This window comes from Podarcis cretensis, assembly GCF_951804945.1.
Source record: "Podarcis cretensis genome assembly, chromosome: 2".
Taxonomy (NCBI): domain Eukaryota; kingdom Metazoa; phylum Chordata; class Lepidosauria; order Squamata; family Lacertidae; genus Podarcis; species Podarcis cretensis.
This window is the reverse complement of record NC_137171.1, coordinates 69,847,946-69,864,946: the sequence shown is the minus strand read 5'-3', so window position 1 is coordinate 69,864,946 and position 17,001 is coordinate 69,847,946. Positions and strand designations below refer to the sequence as shown.

At 44.6% G+C, this 17,001-nt stretch overlaps 1 protein-coding gene across 1 annotated transcript in view; it reads left to right on the top strand.

Moving 5' to 3' along the window:
- The window catches only part of ZFYVE28 (zinc finger FYVE-type containing 28), a gene marked incomplete at its 5' end in the record, with an annotated part of 30,008 nt that overhangs the window by 1,999 nt on the left and 11,008 nt on the right, over positions 1-17,001 (top strand). Inside the window, 3 exons of the mRNA XM_079965762.1 lie at positions 14,800-14,940; positions 15,799-15,936; positions 16,736-16,938. Coding sequence (XP_079821888.1) covers positions 14,800-14,940; positions 15,799-15,936; positions 16,736-16,938 — 482 coding nt within the window. The remainder of the gene's footprint in view (positions 1-14,799; positions 14,941-15,798; positions 15,937-16,735; positions 16,939-17,001) is intronic.

Below are 17,001 nucleotides of genomic sequence, written 5' to 3'. Positions count from 1 at the left end.
TAGGAGAGGGAGATCTGGGCCAGTTGTGGATGGAACTGAGAGCCTGAAGTTTGTGTGTAAATAGTTGTTGTGCCATCACTTCTTTGCAAGGGTGAAACTGAAGTTTGTGGGTGGATGCAACTGGCTCTACAGGGATCGGTGTCATCTATTGGCTGGCAGGGGGTTGACTTCCTGCTGACTTGTTTATGACTCATATTTCACTCAGCCAAGCATATACCAAGGTGTAATTAGTAAACAGAACCGGGGTTGCTAGCTCTACTCTAGAGAATAAACCTAGGTTTATGTTGTGTGCTAGATAGCTCAGCTGGTTGACACTAAACTTACTGTGCTGGATGAGTTTTAATTTTCTAAGCCACCTTGTATTCTAGGAAGGAAAAAGTCACTGTTTCTCCATCAATGTTTTAGGGGCAGAGCTAAAAAACCCACTTTATGATTGAGAGAGTTATTATTTTATATAAGCAAAACAATAATTGGCAATAGGAGCAAAGAGGTATGGATTACAGCCTACAATTTGCTGATAAAAGTAAAAATGTCTTGTGGAATTCTCTGCCTCAGAACTTGTTTGAGGCCTAAAGTAGAGCAGCATTCAAATGGATTTTGACAGTTACGGTATGTGTGAGACTAGATTACTTGGAGCAGGAATAATAAAATGCCAGCAGATTTGGGGAATAGGTGTGAAGGCTACTTTGGGAATTAATCCACCCTCTAATGTGGGGGTCAAGTGACTGGCATGTTTCAGGGAGAAAGGAAGAGACTATTTCATATAGTTGATTTATATTTTTTTATTTTTTTGACACTTAAAGTCAGAGAATGCATAGGTGAAATGACTATCTGATCCATTCGTCATACTCTATGAACAGTACAGTGTGTTGTAAATCGCTTTGAGGTTTTATTACAGTCAAGTGGGATATAAATATTGTGAAATAAATAAATGTTGCAACAATGGTGACGTACAAAGAATATAGTGCATATGGGTTCAAATCTAAGCATTGAGAAGAGAAAACCTGTAGGTCTTGCTTTTAGTACAAGGTGCTTAGTTTCCTCTTATGCTACTACAGTGGTATCTCGGGTTACAGACACTTCAGGTTACAGACTCCGCTGACCCAGAAATACAGTGGTACCTCGGGTTACATACGCTTCAGGTTACATGTGCTTCAGGTTACAGACTCCGCTAACCCAGAAATATTACCTCGGGTTAAGAACTTTTCTTCAGGATGAGAACAGAAATCGTGCTCCAGCGGTGCGGCGGCAGCAGGAGGCCCCATTAGCTAAAGTGGTGCTTCAAGTAAAGAACAGTTTCAGGTTAAGAATGGACCTCCAGAACGAATTAAGTTCTTAACCTGAGATACCACTGTAATATGAAGCTGATTTTAAGGCCTTGCTGTTCAATTGCTGGGGCTGAGATTGAAGGGCATATTTATTTTTTAAAAGCCATTTTGCCCATACTATATTCCTGTGTACACCCTTACCTGGGAGTAAGTCCCATTGAATTCAGTGAGACTTACTTCTGAGTAGATATGCATAGAATTATGCTGTGAATGCTCCTCAACTTGGGGAAAAAACCACACACATTTCACATAGAAAACTAGCCATCACGCTGAATTCTTAGTTTTCTACATGCAGGGATTTTTTATTTTTGATGAGGAACATTCAAACATGATGTGTTCCAGTGCAGATGCATGTTAACACATTGGTAAGAACTAAGCCATAGTTAAAAGAAAAACAAACAAACAAACATACAAACATTTTTGTGACCCAACTGCTCATGATTGTTTGGAAAATTTTTTTGAAAGAGAACATTCCTGTGGCTGGCAAGACTCATACATCCAGTAGCTATGAACTCTTGAAAATCCAGTTCTTGTTTTTTTTATTGTTGGCTGTTTATCCAGAAGGAACCAAAAATAGCAGTTAGCTGCTTACCAGTGACAATAGTTGCTCATGAATCCTATTACTGCTTTTCTGTTCCTTTTCAGATATTTCATAATCACATTAGGTAACTTTTTATTATTGGCCAACTTTTTTTTTTCTAAACAGCAATGAATCACCCCCTCTTGTTTGCCCTTATCCACATTCTCAAGAGTGAATGAAAAATGTATCATAAAGAATTGATGAAAAGGCAAATTGGTATAAAGACTTTGTGTGTGTGTGGTCATTTGTTGACTTCGTTGTAGCATTACAGAGAAGCTTCAGTTCACCTGCTTGTCAGCTGTGGGAGAGCCAAGAGAACTCTGATTCTCTCATGGTGGGCTCATATTTATTTGTTCAACTCTGCGGACAGTGAATGTGAAGGCCACAGGCCAGTTTATTCAACATCTGTTACGTATGTCTATCCTTGACCAATCTGTCTTAATAGAATTTAGGGAATAGCGTATTGCTGGCATTTTGAAAAGGAGCGTGTTTCCTTGCATTAATTTGTCACATTGCAAAACGGGGTGTGTGAGGGGGAATAACAAGTGGGGCATAATTGTCGCTTGTGAGTGACAGTTGAACTCCCCTGGTTCGAAAGATAAAGCTTGCATCTTGTTGATCTTTGCGCAGCTCTGTAGTTCAGGGATAGGCAACATTTTTTGTCCTGAACAGCCACATACAGTTGGGGGGGGGGGAAGGCTGAATGCCAGTGGGGGTGACTAGAGCCAGCCATGCCCACTCTAATTCACACAGGAGCCATGGGCTGCGCTCCTGTGCTTTAAGAGAGCAGTTCCAATAGCCTACCTGGGTATGCCACGATAGCTAGCCAAGTACACAACTGCAGAACTGTTGTTGAAAACTAACTCTGCATTTAAGCATCCCTGGAGAGAGAGCCCAGGTGGCTCACCATGGCCCATTGCATGCTAACGCAAAATGTACTTTTAGTATAGGAGCCCCAGAAGGAGCAGATGATTCAAACATGCTATCAGCAATGTAAATAAATATCACAACTTTATTTTAGGGTGGCCTAAAAAGCAGCGTCTCCTTTTGTAGCCACTTGGATTTGGTTGTTGATAGCAGATAGCTCAGTCCATAGAACACGAAATTCTTAGTCTTAGGGTCCTTTTCAACTCCACAATTCTATGATTCTATGTGTTGGATTTCTTGCCCTTATATTGTAGAAGAAGCCCAGTCAGTTACATACTCAGAATATTCATTATTTGCTAAGGTTTCCTTGCATTAACTTGCCACATTGCTGCAAATCTGTAACGCTATACTCACTCACCTGGGAGCAAGTCCTGTTGAACATAAAGAGACTTCTGAATCTGCATACAATCAGTCTGTAATTACTTTTTAAAAATAAGGATTTATTAAAGCTTTTCTTGGGAAAAGAATGGAAAAAGTATGGAGGGAATTTATTTGAAAAAAATAGGACAGAAAATCGCTGCAAATACAACAGGAAATGGGATCGGAAGATATGGAGCTGGGTGTGAATTAATGAATACATAATAAGTAAACAACTATGGAATATTATTTTAACATATGATCACAGCAGAGAGAATCAGGCTGTAATTAGTGTAGTCTAAAGACTTCCTCACTAATGATTTTTATGCTGCATTTGGTATGTCTTTTAAAATTAACAGGAAGCTGGACCCTGAACTGATGATTTTTCTAGGAACACTATCTTTTGATAGTGATTTCCTCCTTAAAGCTGTCAGCCACCTTTATTGGTTAGCCACAAATTATTTCTTGCCCCATAAAACTCTTTGCTTCTCCTCGATTTGCACACAGAAGGTCCCGGGTTCAATCCCTGGTGTTTCCATGTTGGGCTGCAAATGCCTCCCGCCTGAAACCTTGGAGAACCACTGCCAATCAGTGTAGACAACACTGAGCTACATGGACAGATGGTCTGACTTAATACAAGGCAACTTCCTATGTACTTTTAAGTCAAATGTCTTAAGCATACATCTCTCTCTCTCTCTCTCTCTCTCTCTCTCTCTCTCTCTCTCTCTCTTTAATAGTGGATCAACACCACTTTCTGCTATCCTGACTACATACTCTGTGGGTTGCACAGATCTTGTGGATCCGATTGCCTGTCTGTTATTAGTCAGTATGACGGTGCATCACAATGTCCTGTTTACAGGGTCCCACAAGTATTTGCTTTGCTCATTAGCCAGACGTTACTTGTGGTCACTGCAAAGCCTTCTCTAAATCTTGTGCTCATACAAAACGCTTTAAGGAGAGGTATAAGGGGGTGTTATCTCATAGCAAGTTGGTTTCCAGAGCAGGTTGAAGTAGTGTTACGATTCGTGTGGCTTCGGCCTACTCCAAAGCCAAACATGAAACAAGAGAACCACCTCCAGCCCTCTCAAGTTTTCTGCCCATACCAGAGGACTTGAGGGCGGAGAGTAGAGGAAAGGTTTTGTGTTGAAACCACCAACGAGTGTGTTGATCTTGTGATTGTGATGAGCTGCAGCTAGACAGATCAGTGGTCAGAGAAGGTTCTCTCTGTTCCAAAGCTCAGTGCAACACAAGAGATGGCATCAGAGTCCAATGCTATTTACAGAGAACTTGGGGGAGGGAGTTTGGGTGTTGCGGAGCATCATTACCCAGAAGCTTGCAGCTTCACTTCTAGGTTGGAGCTATAAGTCCATTCCAAAGAGAGACAGCATTTCATTAGTTTGGGCTTCAGTAAAAACCTCGGGAGCCAATATCTTCCAGATGTTCCAGCAAGGCCATTTAACTTGGCATCATTTTACAATTAAACCTGTAATATCAGCAAAAGGTTAAAATAGGGTTTGTTTAACAAGAACCCTTTCGCTGCAAAACATTGATCTGATCTTTTTGCTCTTTGAAATTATTTGGCTCCCTTGATTGCTTTTTCATTGGATTGGCACTGGGCTAAATAATTACGTTATAGTAATCCTTGCCCTTTCTCTTGTCCTCTTCAAACATTGGCACGAGTGTCTCTTGGCTTTTCTCCAGTATTTCAAGATTTGGTAATAATTATCTGTAGGTGTTGTCCGAACAGACTACTTGGATACAACTTATTTTGAATAAAACAAGCCTGTATATTTATGTCTAGTATAAATCCATCAGGAAGAGAAAGCAGGTTGTCATTGTGATGTTTGCATGGAAGCAAGATTACTCACATATTGCTAAGCACGTCTGCCTTCACACTGGTTTTTAAGTCTTCCGCCATGTCTTCCAGTAATGTGCTTGGTGTTTGCAAACACAATATGGTCCAGTTGCTACAGTGGAATAAACATGTAATTTATAATGCAATCCTAACCAAGTCTATTTAGAAGTGAGTCCTATTGAATTTGGGGTGTGTGTTGGATTTTCACCCTAATTACTCTGCTAATGAATTGCACATGGTACTGCTGTTATCCATATGAGTCTTGCTGATCTATAGGTATCTAGGAACTGCTTTACGCTGTGACTCAGACCATTGGTTCTCTCCTCAGCCCTGGTGTAGACAATCCTGGGCCAAAGTGTGGCCCTCCAGATGTTGTTGGGTCTACTTGCCATCAGCTCCAGCCATCATGGCCAATGGTTAGGGGTAATAAGAGTTGTAGACCAACAATGTTGGGAGGGCCATAGGATTAGCCCCACCCTGCACATGGCCTACGTACTGACTTCCCAAGGTTTCAAGCACAGGCCTTTCTCAACCCTGGCTGGAGATGCCAGAGATTGGAATCTGGGACTTTTTGTATGCACAGTATGTGCTATACCATTGAGCCATGTTGGCATGTGATACAATTTTCAGCATTTTGCATATTACATAAGGTTTGATTCATTATCTCCTTCCCATAGTTTTCCTTTGTTGTTGAACTTAAGTAATTCTTGTTACTCGGAACCTGCTGATCACGCGTTTGAATTCTCTCTCTTGGTGGTTCAGTATTGGAGGTGGCGAGAGAAAGAGATGATTAATGCTGCTGGGTTTTCTCCAAGTTTTCATAGCCAGGACAACCAACTTTCCTTGTGTCATGCCTTCACTCATTTCTGTGACTGGCACAGGAAGTAGGACGATGTATGAAGAAGAAGAAATTCTGTGGGTAACTGGGAAGAGACTGTGTTGGCTAAAATTGATGGTCTGGTTGTACAGGTCACTGCAAGTCCAGTGCTTGGCGTAACAGGCTATGGGTGTGTCTGTCCTGCGGTTGAGATGAGCTCCAACTAGAGGGATTGGTGGTCAAAGACAGAAGCAGAGCTGACCACCAGACAGTAGTAATCTCTGGAGAAGTCCTAAACTGCTGCATTATTCTGTGGCTTATATTTTGATGGTAAGAAGGCAGTGGATTTGGAGTAAGTGTTGGCCAAGAGAGATCCAGAAAGATCAGGGGAGGCGAAGAAATCCTCTTTATTTGCCTTTCTTATTTATTTATTTATTTATTTATTTATTTATTTATTTATACATACATACATACATACACTTTAAATATGCTCTCCAACTTCCCACAGTTTCATGGAGGAACTCACAGTAAAAGTAATAGTTTTAACATATTACGTTTAAAATGAGCAAACAACAAATAGTTATTAAATCAAGATACATCCATAACTGAGCTGGGAAGAAACAGGCTATTAATACAAGGTCATCTCTGCATGCATGCATGCATGCATGCATGTTCAAGCAAGCAGTCCTTGAAGAACACTGCTGTATAGCAGGGGTGAGGATTTGCTTTCAGCCTAGGGGCCACTTTACCTCCGGGGTGACTTCTGGCTGCAGTGAATGAGGCCAAACCTGCATGACATTCCCCATTCACATGCACAAGGGCTCACCTCTCTCAGTATGAAAACCCAGCAAGCTGTCAGCAGTAGGATCCTGCAGCCATGCCTCCTCTTCTCTGCTCCTCAGCTGTTTTCCACAGACCAGATCAGCAGCTGGGGAGAGAGTTCACAAGGAGCAGAGGTTGAAACCTAGCGCACGCATCGCCCTCAGTCCCCCCTGTGCTGCTCATCCATGCAGCCAGAAGCAGCGGAGGTGGTGGGGAAAACAGGCCTATAGGGAGCAAGGTCTCTTCCTGTCCTCCTGGTCACCCATCAGGGTCACCAAAGCACTTTCCTTTCCAAAACCAGACTGGAAACCAAACAGTAATTAAACTGGAAAATAGAGGTCATCTGAGAGTGTTTGGGGTTGCATAACAACCACCTACTCGTGTGTATGTGACCAGCTTAATCGTCAAGAGTTCAGAGAGACCTTTTCAGAAGCAACCGCCACCTCACACAAAGAGGCACTTCCCCTATACCCAGCCAGTCAGCCCACTTCTGCCTGATGTAATGAGGTAGACGAAGGGCAAGAATTGAACAAACGGCAGGTAGAGCAAGACCTGCCAAGCACCTGAATTGACAGTGCTCTGAACATAGTCCTGGGCACTGTGGTCAACGCAGCATCTAAGTTGATGCCAATCAGAGGTATTTTAATAATGCTTTGCAAACAGGTTTTTGCAGGCCTCCACAGGTTTTCAACATATGCATTGCTGGCCTGGCTGGATGCCACACACCACCCAGAGAAGCTCTGCTGGGCAGTATTGTGAAGGTGTCATTCCTCTTGGGGCATGGCAGCTGCTTCTGCCTTCCGTTGTTCCTCAACTGGAGGATTTGGCCCAGAAAATTATTCCTTCCAATGACAGAAACAGTGGTTTTTGGAGCTCAGTTTCTGATCACCAAAACCTTGCAACTTTTGAGGAACTGAGGCACCAAGTGAGCTAATGACAGGCCTAGCTAGGGTCTCAGGAAGAAAAAATTGTGTAAGAATCCTAATGGGAGCCCAGTCAGAGCTGGCTCATGTCTCCCCCACCCGCTTCAGAACGTGCTGTTTCTTTGGTTCTTGGTGTAAACTGCTATGCCTTAGCTGCTTCACCAGCAAATTATGGCTTGACTTGGGTGGAGGCAGCTGACGGTGTGATTGGTGGAGGTGCAGCATAGCGATGTTTGTGCTCCCGAGATTAACGTCTTCTTTGTGAGAGCTTCCTGCCCTCCCAGCATACCTGAGAGAGGTGTGTGTATATGACTTCATGCCGCAAGGCTGTGCACATCCTGAGATGGCTGCATGATTTCATCTGGTGTTAACTCTGCACAAAAGCCACTGCACAGAGTCAGCTGTTTGGGAGCGTTTCCACGTCACACCTGTTTATGAGAATCTCTGACCCAGCTTGAAATTGGTTTCTTATGGCCTTTCCCATCTGGCCGTGCAGTATTTGTTTGTGTCGAATGCCAACCACCACCACCACCACAACAACAACAGATTGGAGACAGAAAAGGAGATTCGTGGTGAGCAAGTCTGCTAATATACCTGCGTGGCAACCTCTGAAGGCCTTTCCAGAGAAAAAAGAACTTTTAGAAAATCCAGTGGTTTTAATGTTATCTCTAGAACAGCCTTTCCCCACTAGAGTCCCTCCAAGATGTTTGGGGCGACAACTCCTATTAGCCCTAGCTGGCATGCTGAATGGTAAGGAATGGTGGCAATTCTGAAGGATACCATAATGAGGAATGCCTTCATCCTTTGCCAGTTGTACAGCATTGCACTGTGGGGCAGAAGATAGCCTTTCTGTGGTGGGTGTGCAACAGCTAGTGTTTCACTATTGGTTTTGCACAGGAGGGCGGGGCTGGAGGAAAGTGGCATACAACTTGTAAGAAAGGTTCCCCACACCTGAATTTTTTTTTTAAATTACACTATCACCCTCCAGCTGTTGCTGAACTGCAACTCCCATCATCCCTGGCTATCAAGCATACTTGACAAGGCTGATGGGAGCAACTTCTGGAGGTCCAAAGGTCTTCCCCACCCCCTGATTTGCAGGATTTTTATACCACCCATCAACACTAAGTTCTCTTTGTGGTTTACAATATTCCAAACCCATAAAATATAACAATGTAATATGAACATAAAATCAGAAATAGCATCCAAATAAAACCAGCAACAAGGTCTAGAAAGTGCTCAACCTTGTTTTAAAAACTGAAAAGCCAGGGTGGGGGGAGAAGGTCCTTACTTGGTGTTTAAAAGACCACATGTTAGGCACTAGGCAAAATTCTCTAGCCGAGGAGTTACTGCAGGAAAGGTTCTGTTGTTAAATGCCACTGAACTGGCCTTGTTGTACTCTGAGGATGTGAGCTTTATTCTTTTAACCATTGCTGGGCAAGACCCTCTCTCCAAGTGTCCACATAACTCTTTCATGAGCAGAGGAGTTGGTTGGCTGGCCTCTTGGCTGTGATTGCCTGGTTCTGGTGATATGCTTGCACCAAGTGGGAAACAGCCTGTCCGCTAGAGATTCTGACAGATAATCTACACCTACAGTCCTTTGCCCCCCCCCCCCATCCTAGCTTTTGTGTCCTGGCATGCCTTTTGTTCCCACTGGGGGTGAAGATCCTTACAGAGAATTCCGTCACTTGGTAATCCGTGAGCCCAGCTCTGTATATGCATAGGTGTGTGCGCTGCCTCATTTACAGAGCAGAAAATCTAACCACAGCGTCATGCCAGTTTCTGACTGGCAATAAACGGTCTGCCCTTGGCATTCTGTCTGCCCCTTGATCAGTCTGAAGGCCTGAGCTGGGTTCAGTTCATGAACTAGTTTCTGTACATGCTTAAAGGGTGGCAGTTCCAGAGTAGTTGGTTTAGTCAAAAGTAGCCACGTGGCAGTGCTGTGGCACTTCTCTAAATCAGTGGTTCCCAATTGATAACCCGCAAATCCCAGGGGATCTGCACAACCCACCCAGGGGATCCATGGCACCATTCACATAACAAAAACTACCATAGAGATATCAACATTTTCAAAAGTAGGGGGTTCACGGCTCGATTTTTGAAAAACGGGGGGTTTGCAGTACTTGGCTAATTGGGAACCACTGCTCTAGATGACTTATCTATTTTTTTTATATTTATGTATCATATTTATAGGCCTGAGAATCCCAAGACAGAAGTGCATAAACTGAAAGCCAGCATTAGAAAATAATCTTAGAACAGGCCAATGTATTTTCTATAGGAATATAACAGCAGCAGCAATAAGCAATTGATCCATCATACCTCACCCTTCCCCGAAGGTTCATTTGTGACATGGACTTGCTCAGGCAAGAGCCTCTGTCATTATATGCCAGAAGTAGAGAAAGATGCTTGCTCGTGACTTGAGGGGCTTTGGGAAACCTTTCCAAACTGTCATTATCCGGTTTGTCACAAAGGTGTCATGAGCCTTTGAATGTGACCCGTTAGTAATCCTCCCACTCAGTGGAGCCAGGGGTGGACAGTTAGGGCAGCCTGCACAGTGATTCAGTCACAGAAGGAGGATTTTTTATTTCAGAAAAGGGCAACCATAATGATCAGGGAGGTGGTAAAGGTAAAGGTAAAGGTACCCCTGCCCGTACGGGCCAGTCTTGACAGACTCTGGGGTTGTGCGCCCATCTCACTTAAGAGGCCAGGGGCCAGCGCTGTCCGGAGACACTTCCGGGTCACGTGGCCAACGTGACATCGCTGCTCTGGCCAGAGCCAGAGCCAGAGCCAGAGCCGCACACGGAAACGCCGTTTACCTTCCCGCTGGTAAGCGGTCCCTATTTATCTACTTGCACCCGGAGGTGCTTTCGAACTGCTAGGTTGGCAGGCGCTGGGACCGAGCAGCGGGAGCGCACCCCGCCGCAGGGATTCGAACCACCGACCTTTCGATCGGCAAGCCCTAGGCGCTGAGGCTTTAACCCACAGCGCCACCTGCGCTGTGGAGGTGGAGCAACTCCTTAAAAGGAAAGGTTGCCATGTTTGGGTTAGAGAAAAGGTGAGAGAGAGTTAACATAATAAAAGCTTATAAATTTGCACATGGGAATAGCAGAGAACCTGCACAAGTGACGCTGACACAAAACCCCACATATATTAAGTAAAATAGAAACCTCGCCACCCACCCCCACTCATCTCTCCCCCCACCACCTCTTTCCCCCTTTTCTTCCTAATGTCTCAACAACTGAAACTGTTCTGTAAAAAATGTTACTTGGGGAAAAGAGAGAGAGAGAGAGAAAGAGAGAGAGAGAGAGACAGTGCATATACTTTTGTAAACCAAGAAAAACTTTAATAAAAATACATAAATAAATAAATAAATAAATAAATAAATAAATAAATAAATTTGCACTTGGCATGGAGCTAGAACAGCATAAAAGTACTTATACATACAATGCATAATTAAAAAATGGCATTTACTCTGGCAGGAGGTGTTGATGGCCACCAACTTGGATGGCTTTAAAGGAAGATTGGACAAATTCATGGAGGACAAGGCTATCAAGGGCTACTAGCCATGATGGCTATACTCTGCCTCCCTAGTCAGAATCAGCAATGCTTCTGAAGACCAGTTGCTGGAAACTGCAGGAGGGAAGAGTGTTCTTGTACTTGGATCCTGATTGCATCTTTCCCACAGACATCTGGCTGGCCAGTGTGGGAACAGGATGCTGGACTAGATGGGCCACTGGCTGATCCAGCCGGCTCTTCTGATGTTCTTATGAGTTGAAAGGGAGCTTTGAAGTCAAGTAATCCAGCTCCCTGCTCAATGCAGGGTGCAGTTGAAGCATCCCTGTCCAGCCTCTGCTGAAAGGCCTTTACCCAAAGCCTCTCTCTCCCTTTCTAAATTGTCAAAAAGGGGGAGGCAAATGCAGAGACACTTCTGTTTAGCACAAGTTGCTTGTCTCTAGCAGCTTCAAAGCAATAGCTTGAGACTTCTGGCTTGGTCCCAAGGTTAATTTACTCAAATGTGCTGACTAGGCTGCATTTGAGTGGGGATAATCTTGGGCATTTTACTGTTGCCTTTGCCGGTTTCTGTTTGGCAGAGTATGCAATTGCATGGCATTGATCTGAAGGACAGTCCTGCAAATAAGTTTCCTGGACTTCAGTAATTAGCCTACACAGATTTCCACTCTGCCTAGCTTAGCCTTTCACATGCCATCCGAAAGAACATAAGGGATTGAGAAGCTTCAGCACCCCCTTTAGAATCACATTCATCAGAAGAAGCCAAGATGGGTGATCCCATTTAAAATTTGTTTGGGTTTCTAATACAGACATCCCTTGTTTGTTCCAAGGTCATTTGGTGCTTTCTTCACACTGAAAGAGGCAGGTCTATGCCATGTTACTGTCAGAGTCCCATGGCATGCTTGAGGGGTTAAAAACAGTTTGAGAGGAGGATACAGAGAGTCCCATTGCAAAGGACCTGTGGACCATGTTGTGGACTTAGGGCTCATCCACACTTACCGCATTTTTCCGTGTATAGCACGCCCCCCTGTATAAGACCTCTATTTTTTGGGACTCCAAATTAAGGAAATGGGGGGAGATTGCCCAGAGTTGTTAAGCTTTGGGGGTGGGGGATTGTCCACAGTTGTTGGGCTTTTTTTGGGGTATGATTGCCGACAATCGCTCACCCAATTGACCGCCGCTCACAATATCCTGGTTGCGGCTGCGACCAAATCACTCATCCCCCCTCTGCACTATCCGTGTATAAGAAGACCCCCAATTTTTATCATTTTTAAATAATAATAAAAATTGTCTTATACACGGAAAACTACAGTACCTTTTGCCCCACTCTTTCCAGACACAGATCCATGTCTGAGCGTGGTGGTGGTGATTGTTGCCCCATAGCTTTCCCCGCACTTTAGTGCCCAATCAGAACAGCTGTCAGTTTGGGTTTTCTGCGGATTGCCATTTGCTCAAATATAGCTTTAAAGAGCAGGTTTCTGTAGATAAAGATCCAGAGGGGGTGGGGGGAAACGGTGCTCATACAGAGTTTTAAAGCGTGGACCATGCCTGGAAACAGCAGAGGAAAGGTTAGTGTGGATAAGTTCTAAGGCTGCAATCCTAACCTGGGAGTAAACCATATTGAATTCAGTAGGACTTACTTATGAATAGACAAAGTTACAATTGTGGGAACCCTGTGAACTCTCCTTGATTTTTCTTGTCTTGCCCCCACCCTCCCATCTTTTAGATACCATTTTTCTCATTTGTTATATGCCACAATTAAGCTTAGAGGAGAGTGCAAAATATGGTCTGAAGCTCAACATCAAAAAAACGAAGATCATGGCTACTGGTCCCATCACCTCCTGGCAAATAGAAGGGGAAGAAATGGAGGCAGTGAGAGATTTTACTTTCTTGGGCTCCATGATCACTGCAGATGGTGACAGCAGCCACGAAATTAAAAGACGCCTGCTTCTTGGGAGAAGGGCAATGACAGGCCTAGACAGCATCTTGAGAAGTAGAGACATCACCTTGCCAACAAAGGTCCGTATAGTTAAAGCTATGGTTTTCCCAGTAGTGATGTATGGAAGTGAGAGCTGGACCATAAAGAAGGCTGATCGCCGAAGAATTGATGCTTTTGAATTATGGTGCTGGAGGAGACTCTTGAGAGTCCCATGGACTGCAAGAAGATCAAACCTCTCCATTCTGAAGGAAATCAGCCCTGAGTGCTCACTGGAAGGACAGATCCTGAAGCTGAGGCTCCAATACTTTGGCCACCTCATGAGAAGAGAAGACTCCCTGGAAAAGACCCTGATGTTAGGAAAGATGGAGGGCACAAGGAGAAGGGGACGACAGAGGATGAGATGGTTGGACAGTGTTTTCGAGGTTACCAGCATGAGTCTGACCAAACTGCGGGAGGCAGTGGAGGACAGGAGTGCCTGGCGTTCTCTGGTCCATGGGGTCACGAAGAGTCGGACACGACTAAACGACTAAACAACAACAACAAAGCTTAGAATCCACCTGTCAGGAATTGGCATCTTAAGCCTAGAGGGTCGTTTCTCTTTCATAAGATTTATCATTGTTCCCAAAAACAAATAGCATAGATCAGGCCTGGGGTGTGTGCCTGAGCACTTTGGTGAACTGGAAGGCCCTCTGTTTGTTTGTTTGTTTGTTTGTTTGTTTGTTTGTTTTATTCTTGACCTAAATCCTTGCAATCTGGCTGGATACAACAATTCAAGTACTGCCTTTTGTGCCCAAACTCTGCAAAAAATGTTACTTAATGGCGTATGGTTGTATGTATGTAATGACTGGATGCAAAGTTGCTTTCCCCCAGGTGCCTGAAATGTGATTCTGGTGGTGTCTAGGAACTTGAAATAGATGGCTTCACGTAACACAACATATAATTAACTTATGGAACATGCTGCCACAAGGTGTGGTGATGGCTGCAGGGTTAGATGGCTTTAAAGCGGATTAGGTAAATGTGTGGAGGACGAGTTTATAAATGGGTGTTAACTACGACTGGTAAGTTAAACCAGAGGCGTTATGCCTGGGCTTCTCAGAAGCGTCTGTTGAAAACTGGCAGGCTACTGGGTGATGGGCCCTTGGTCTGATCTAGCACCGCTCTTTTTAGTTCATATCTTTCCACTGATCTAAATCTTGTAGAGAATAGGGACTTAATCCTTACCATGTCTTCTGCTAATATACTCATCTTCAAAATCTTTATGTATTTATGTTCTTAGAGCTATTCAAAGCAGTTTCTGAAAGGGATCACAGGAAGTTGCATCAAAGCCGAGGCCTAATTTTCAAACACAGAAGATGTAGCAGTAAACCTGTTTCTGGACTGTACCATTTCGGAATGCAAGTAGCACCTCACTTGACTGAACGTTCCTCCATTGCAAAGATAATCTTGCATTTACTGTTTATTTAAAACATACATCAGGGAAAAAGCTAGACTAAACCCAGAGTGGTTTTAGCAACCCAGTCAGATGGTAGGGGTCATCATCATCAACATCATCTAGTTTTCTTCCCAGAGGGAACTCTCCCCCCCCTCGCAGTGAAGCACATTCAGTCATGTAATTTCCCCCACCTGCAATCTGAAATGGTATCGTTCAGAAACCAGTTTACTACCTCAACTTCTGTTCATGAGTACCAGCATTGCCTCATAGGGATGAGCTGTGAATAAACCATGCTTTCTTATCTCTATTCAGCGCTCCGATCCGAGGTTACTGTCACAGTTTTTCTATGCCGATGAGCGAGTGACCCAAGTGGTGACAGAGATCAACTGTCTGGATGTAGAGACAGATCCTCAGCAATACCTGGTTCTATTAAATCAGCTGCACCTTAGTCAGGTAAGGCATTCTCTTTTAGGGCCAAACTAGACATGATGATCAAAAGGGGAGGGAGGGTGGCACTTCAAAGCACAGTATTGATAGGTGGCAGTAGCTGACACACAGACAGACAGACAGACACATTTCTAGCTGTTTGCTTGGGGAAACTCCATGACCAAAAGCAACCTTGGCTGGGGGGGAAGCCCAGCACACAACTCAAAATAAGAGATTTCCAATGGGGAAGTGTGGTGAGGGATTTTGCTTCCCCTTCCTACTCATCATCTCACTTTAAATGCACATATACTCCAATTAGGAGATGGCAAGACGCACATTGGTCTCATTACACCCTCCTTTGGAGATTCTTTCCAAAGTACATGGTCTACAGTCCCTGGCTGCTTCAGTGGAGCAGTACACACGGCATGCCTCTGACTGGCAAGGATCAAGATGGAGATTATACACAGCAATCTTCCAGAGTGTAGTGCTCCCTCTGTGCTTGTGTGCATTTGGGGTTGGCTATTGTTGTTGTTTTTAAAAGGAAAATGATTTCCTCCTCCTATTTTAAGAGTAAATTTCCTGTGGCAGGAAAAAAAATGTGGGACACTCTTGGAATATGGAGCAGCTGCAGTCTGAGGTCCCCCTCTCCCCCAATTTTCACCTCTTCCGATCAACACAGAATACAGAACAGTATGTTTTCTCTTGCTAAATCCTCACCGCTGAGTTCCATTTCTGGCTGAGATGTTTGGCAATGGAAATGCCAAAATCTACCCTGGCCCATCAGTAATTTTCTGGGAAGCCCTGGCTTCCTGCCTTATCAACTCATCTGGTGTCTCCAGAATGTCCTTGTGTTGATGGTAACAACCACTCTACCCATTCTCCTAGACCGAACTGCTGTCCATCATAGAGCGAATTATGGATGAGTGTATCCCCAAGGAGCGTCATGGCCGCGACTATGTCATCAAATTCCCCGAAGACCTCCTCGTGGACAATCTCCGGAACCACATGCTGTTTGCTGCTGAGGTGAGCCATGCGGGAGGGATTTCATTCAATCATTGAGCTGTAGAGTTGGACGGCGTCATGGGGGCCATCTAGTCCAGCCCTGTGCAATGCAGGAATCCAGCCCCTAGCCATCCTTGGGTGGGCTCAAACCACCAAACCTCTGGTTAACAGCTGCACCCACTGTGCCACCTGATTTGGTGGACTAGAACATTCAACCTCTCTTTGTATGTTCTGTTCTTGAGTACAGCTCCATTTTAGGCTACAAACATGAACAGCTGGAATAGGGGAAATTCCTAACACCTGGTGCATCTAGTGTCATCATATTCTCCTTTTCCTCTTTCATTGCTCACAGCCTGGATTCCTTTAGCTGTGATTTCTCTGGCTGTAGATGATTGCTTTGCGCTCGGGAATTTTGCTTGCTTCATTGGGATGTAATATGGTTCCATTCCTGGAGTTAGGTTTTGGCAGTTGCTGGGGGGCTCATCCCAGCCCTGAAATAGCTTGTGTGATATGGCGGAAGAGGCAGTCAAAGGACACAGAGTGTTCCTGAGCTGTCACTATTCCTTCCAGTGTGGTGTAGTGGTTAAGAGTGGTAGACTCGTAATCTGGGGAACCGGGTTCGCATCTCCACTACTCCACCTGCAGCTGCTGGGTGACCTTGGGCCAGTCACACTTCTCTGAAGTCTCTCAGCCTCACTCACCTCACAGAGTGTTTGTTGTGGGGGAGGAAGGGAAAGGAGAATGTTAGCCGCTTTGAGACTCCTACGGGTAGCGATAAAGCAGGATATCAAATCCAAATTCAAACTCTTCTTCCCTCCAGTGTTTGATGGCACGCACCTACATTGATGTGGACGAGGCAGATGGGATACGGCTGCGACCTCTGGCCAAGGATCTGCTGTGCAGCTTGGAGTTGGTGCGGACGGTACTCCGGGAACAAAGCCTGAACCAACCTGGACCCTATTCAGAGCCTATCCGCAGGGCATTGATTCGTTTTGATATGCTCTTTGCTGAGTTTGAGCTGAGGTGGGTTCTGAGCAGACCTGCTTCTCAGAGGCATCTGATTGGCAGCTGTATAACTAGATAGGT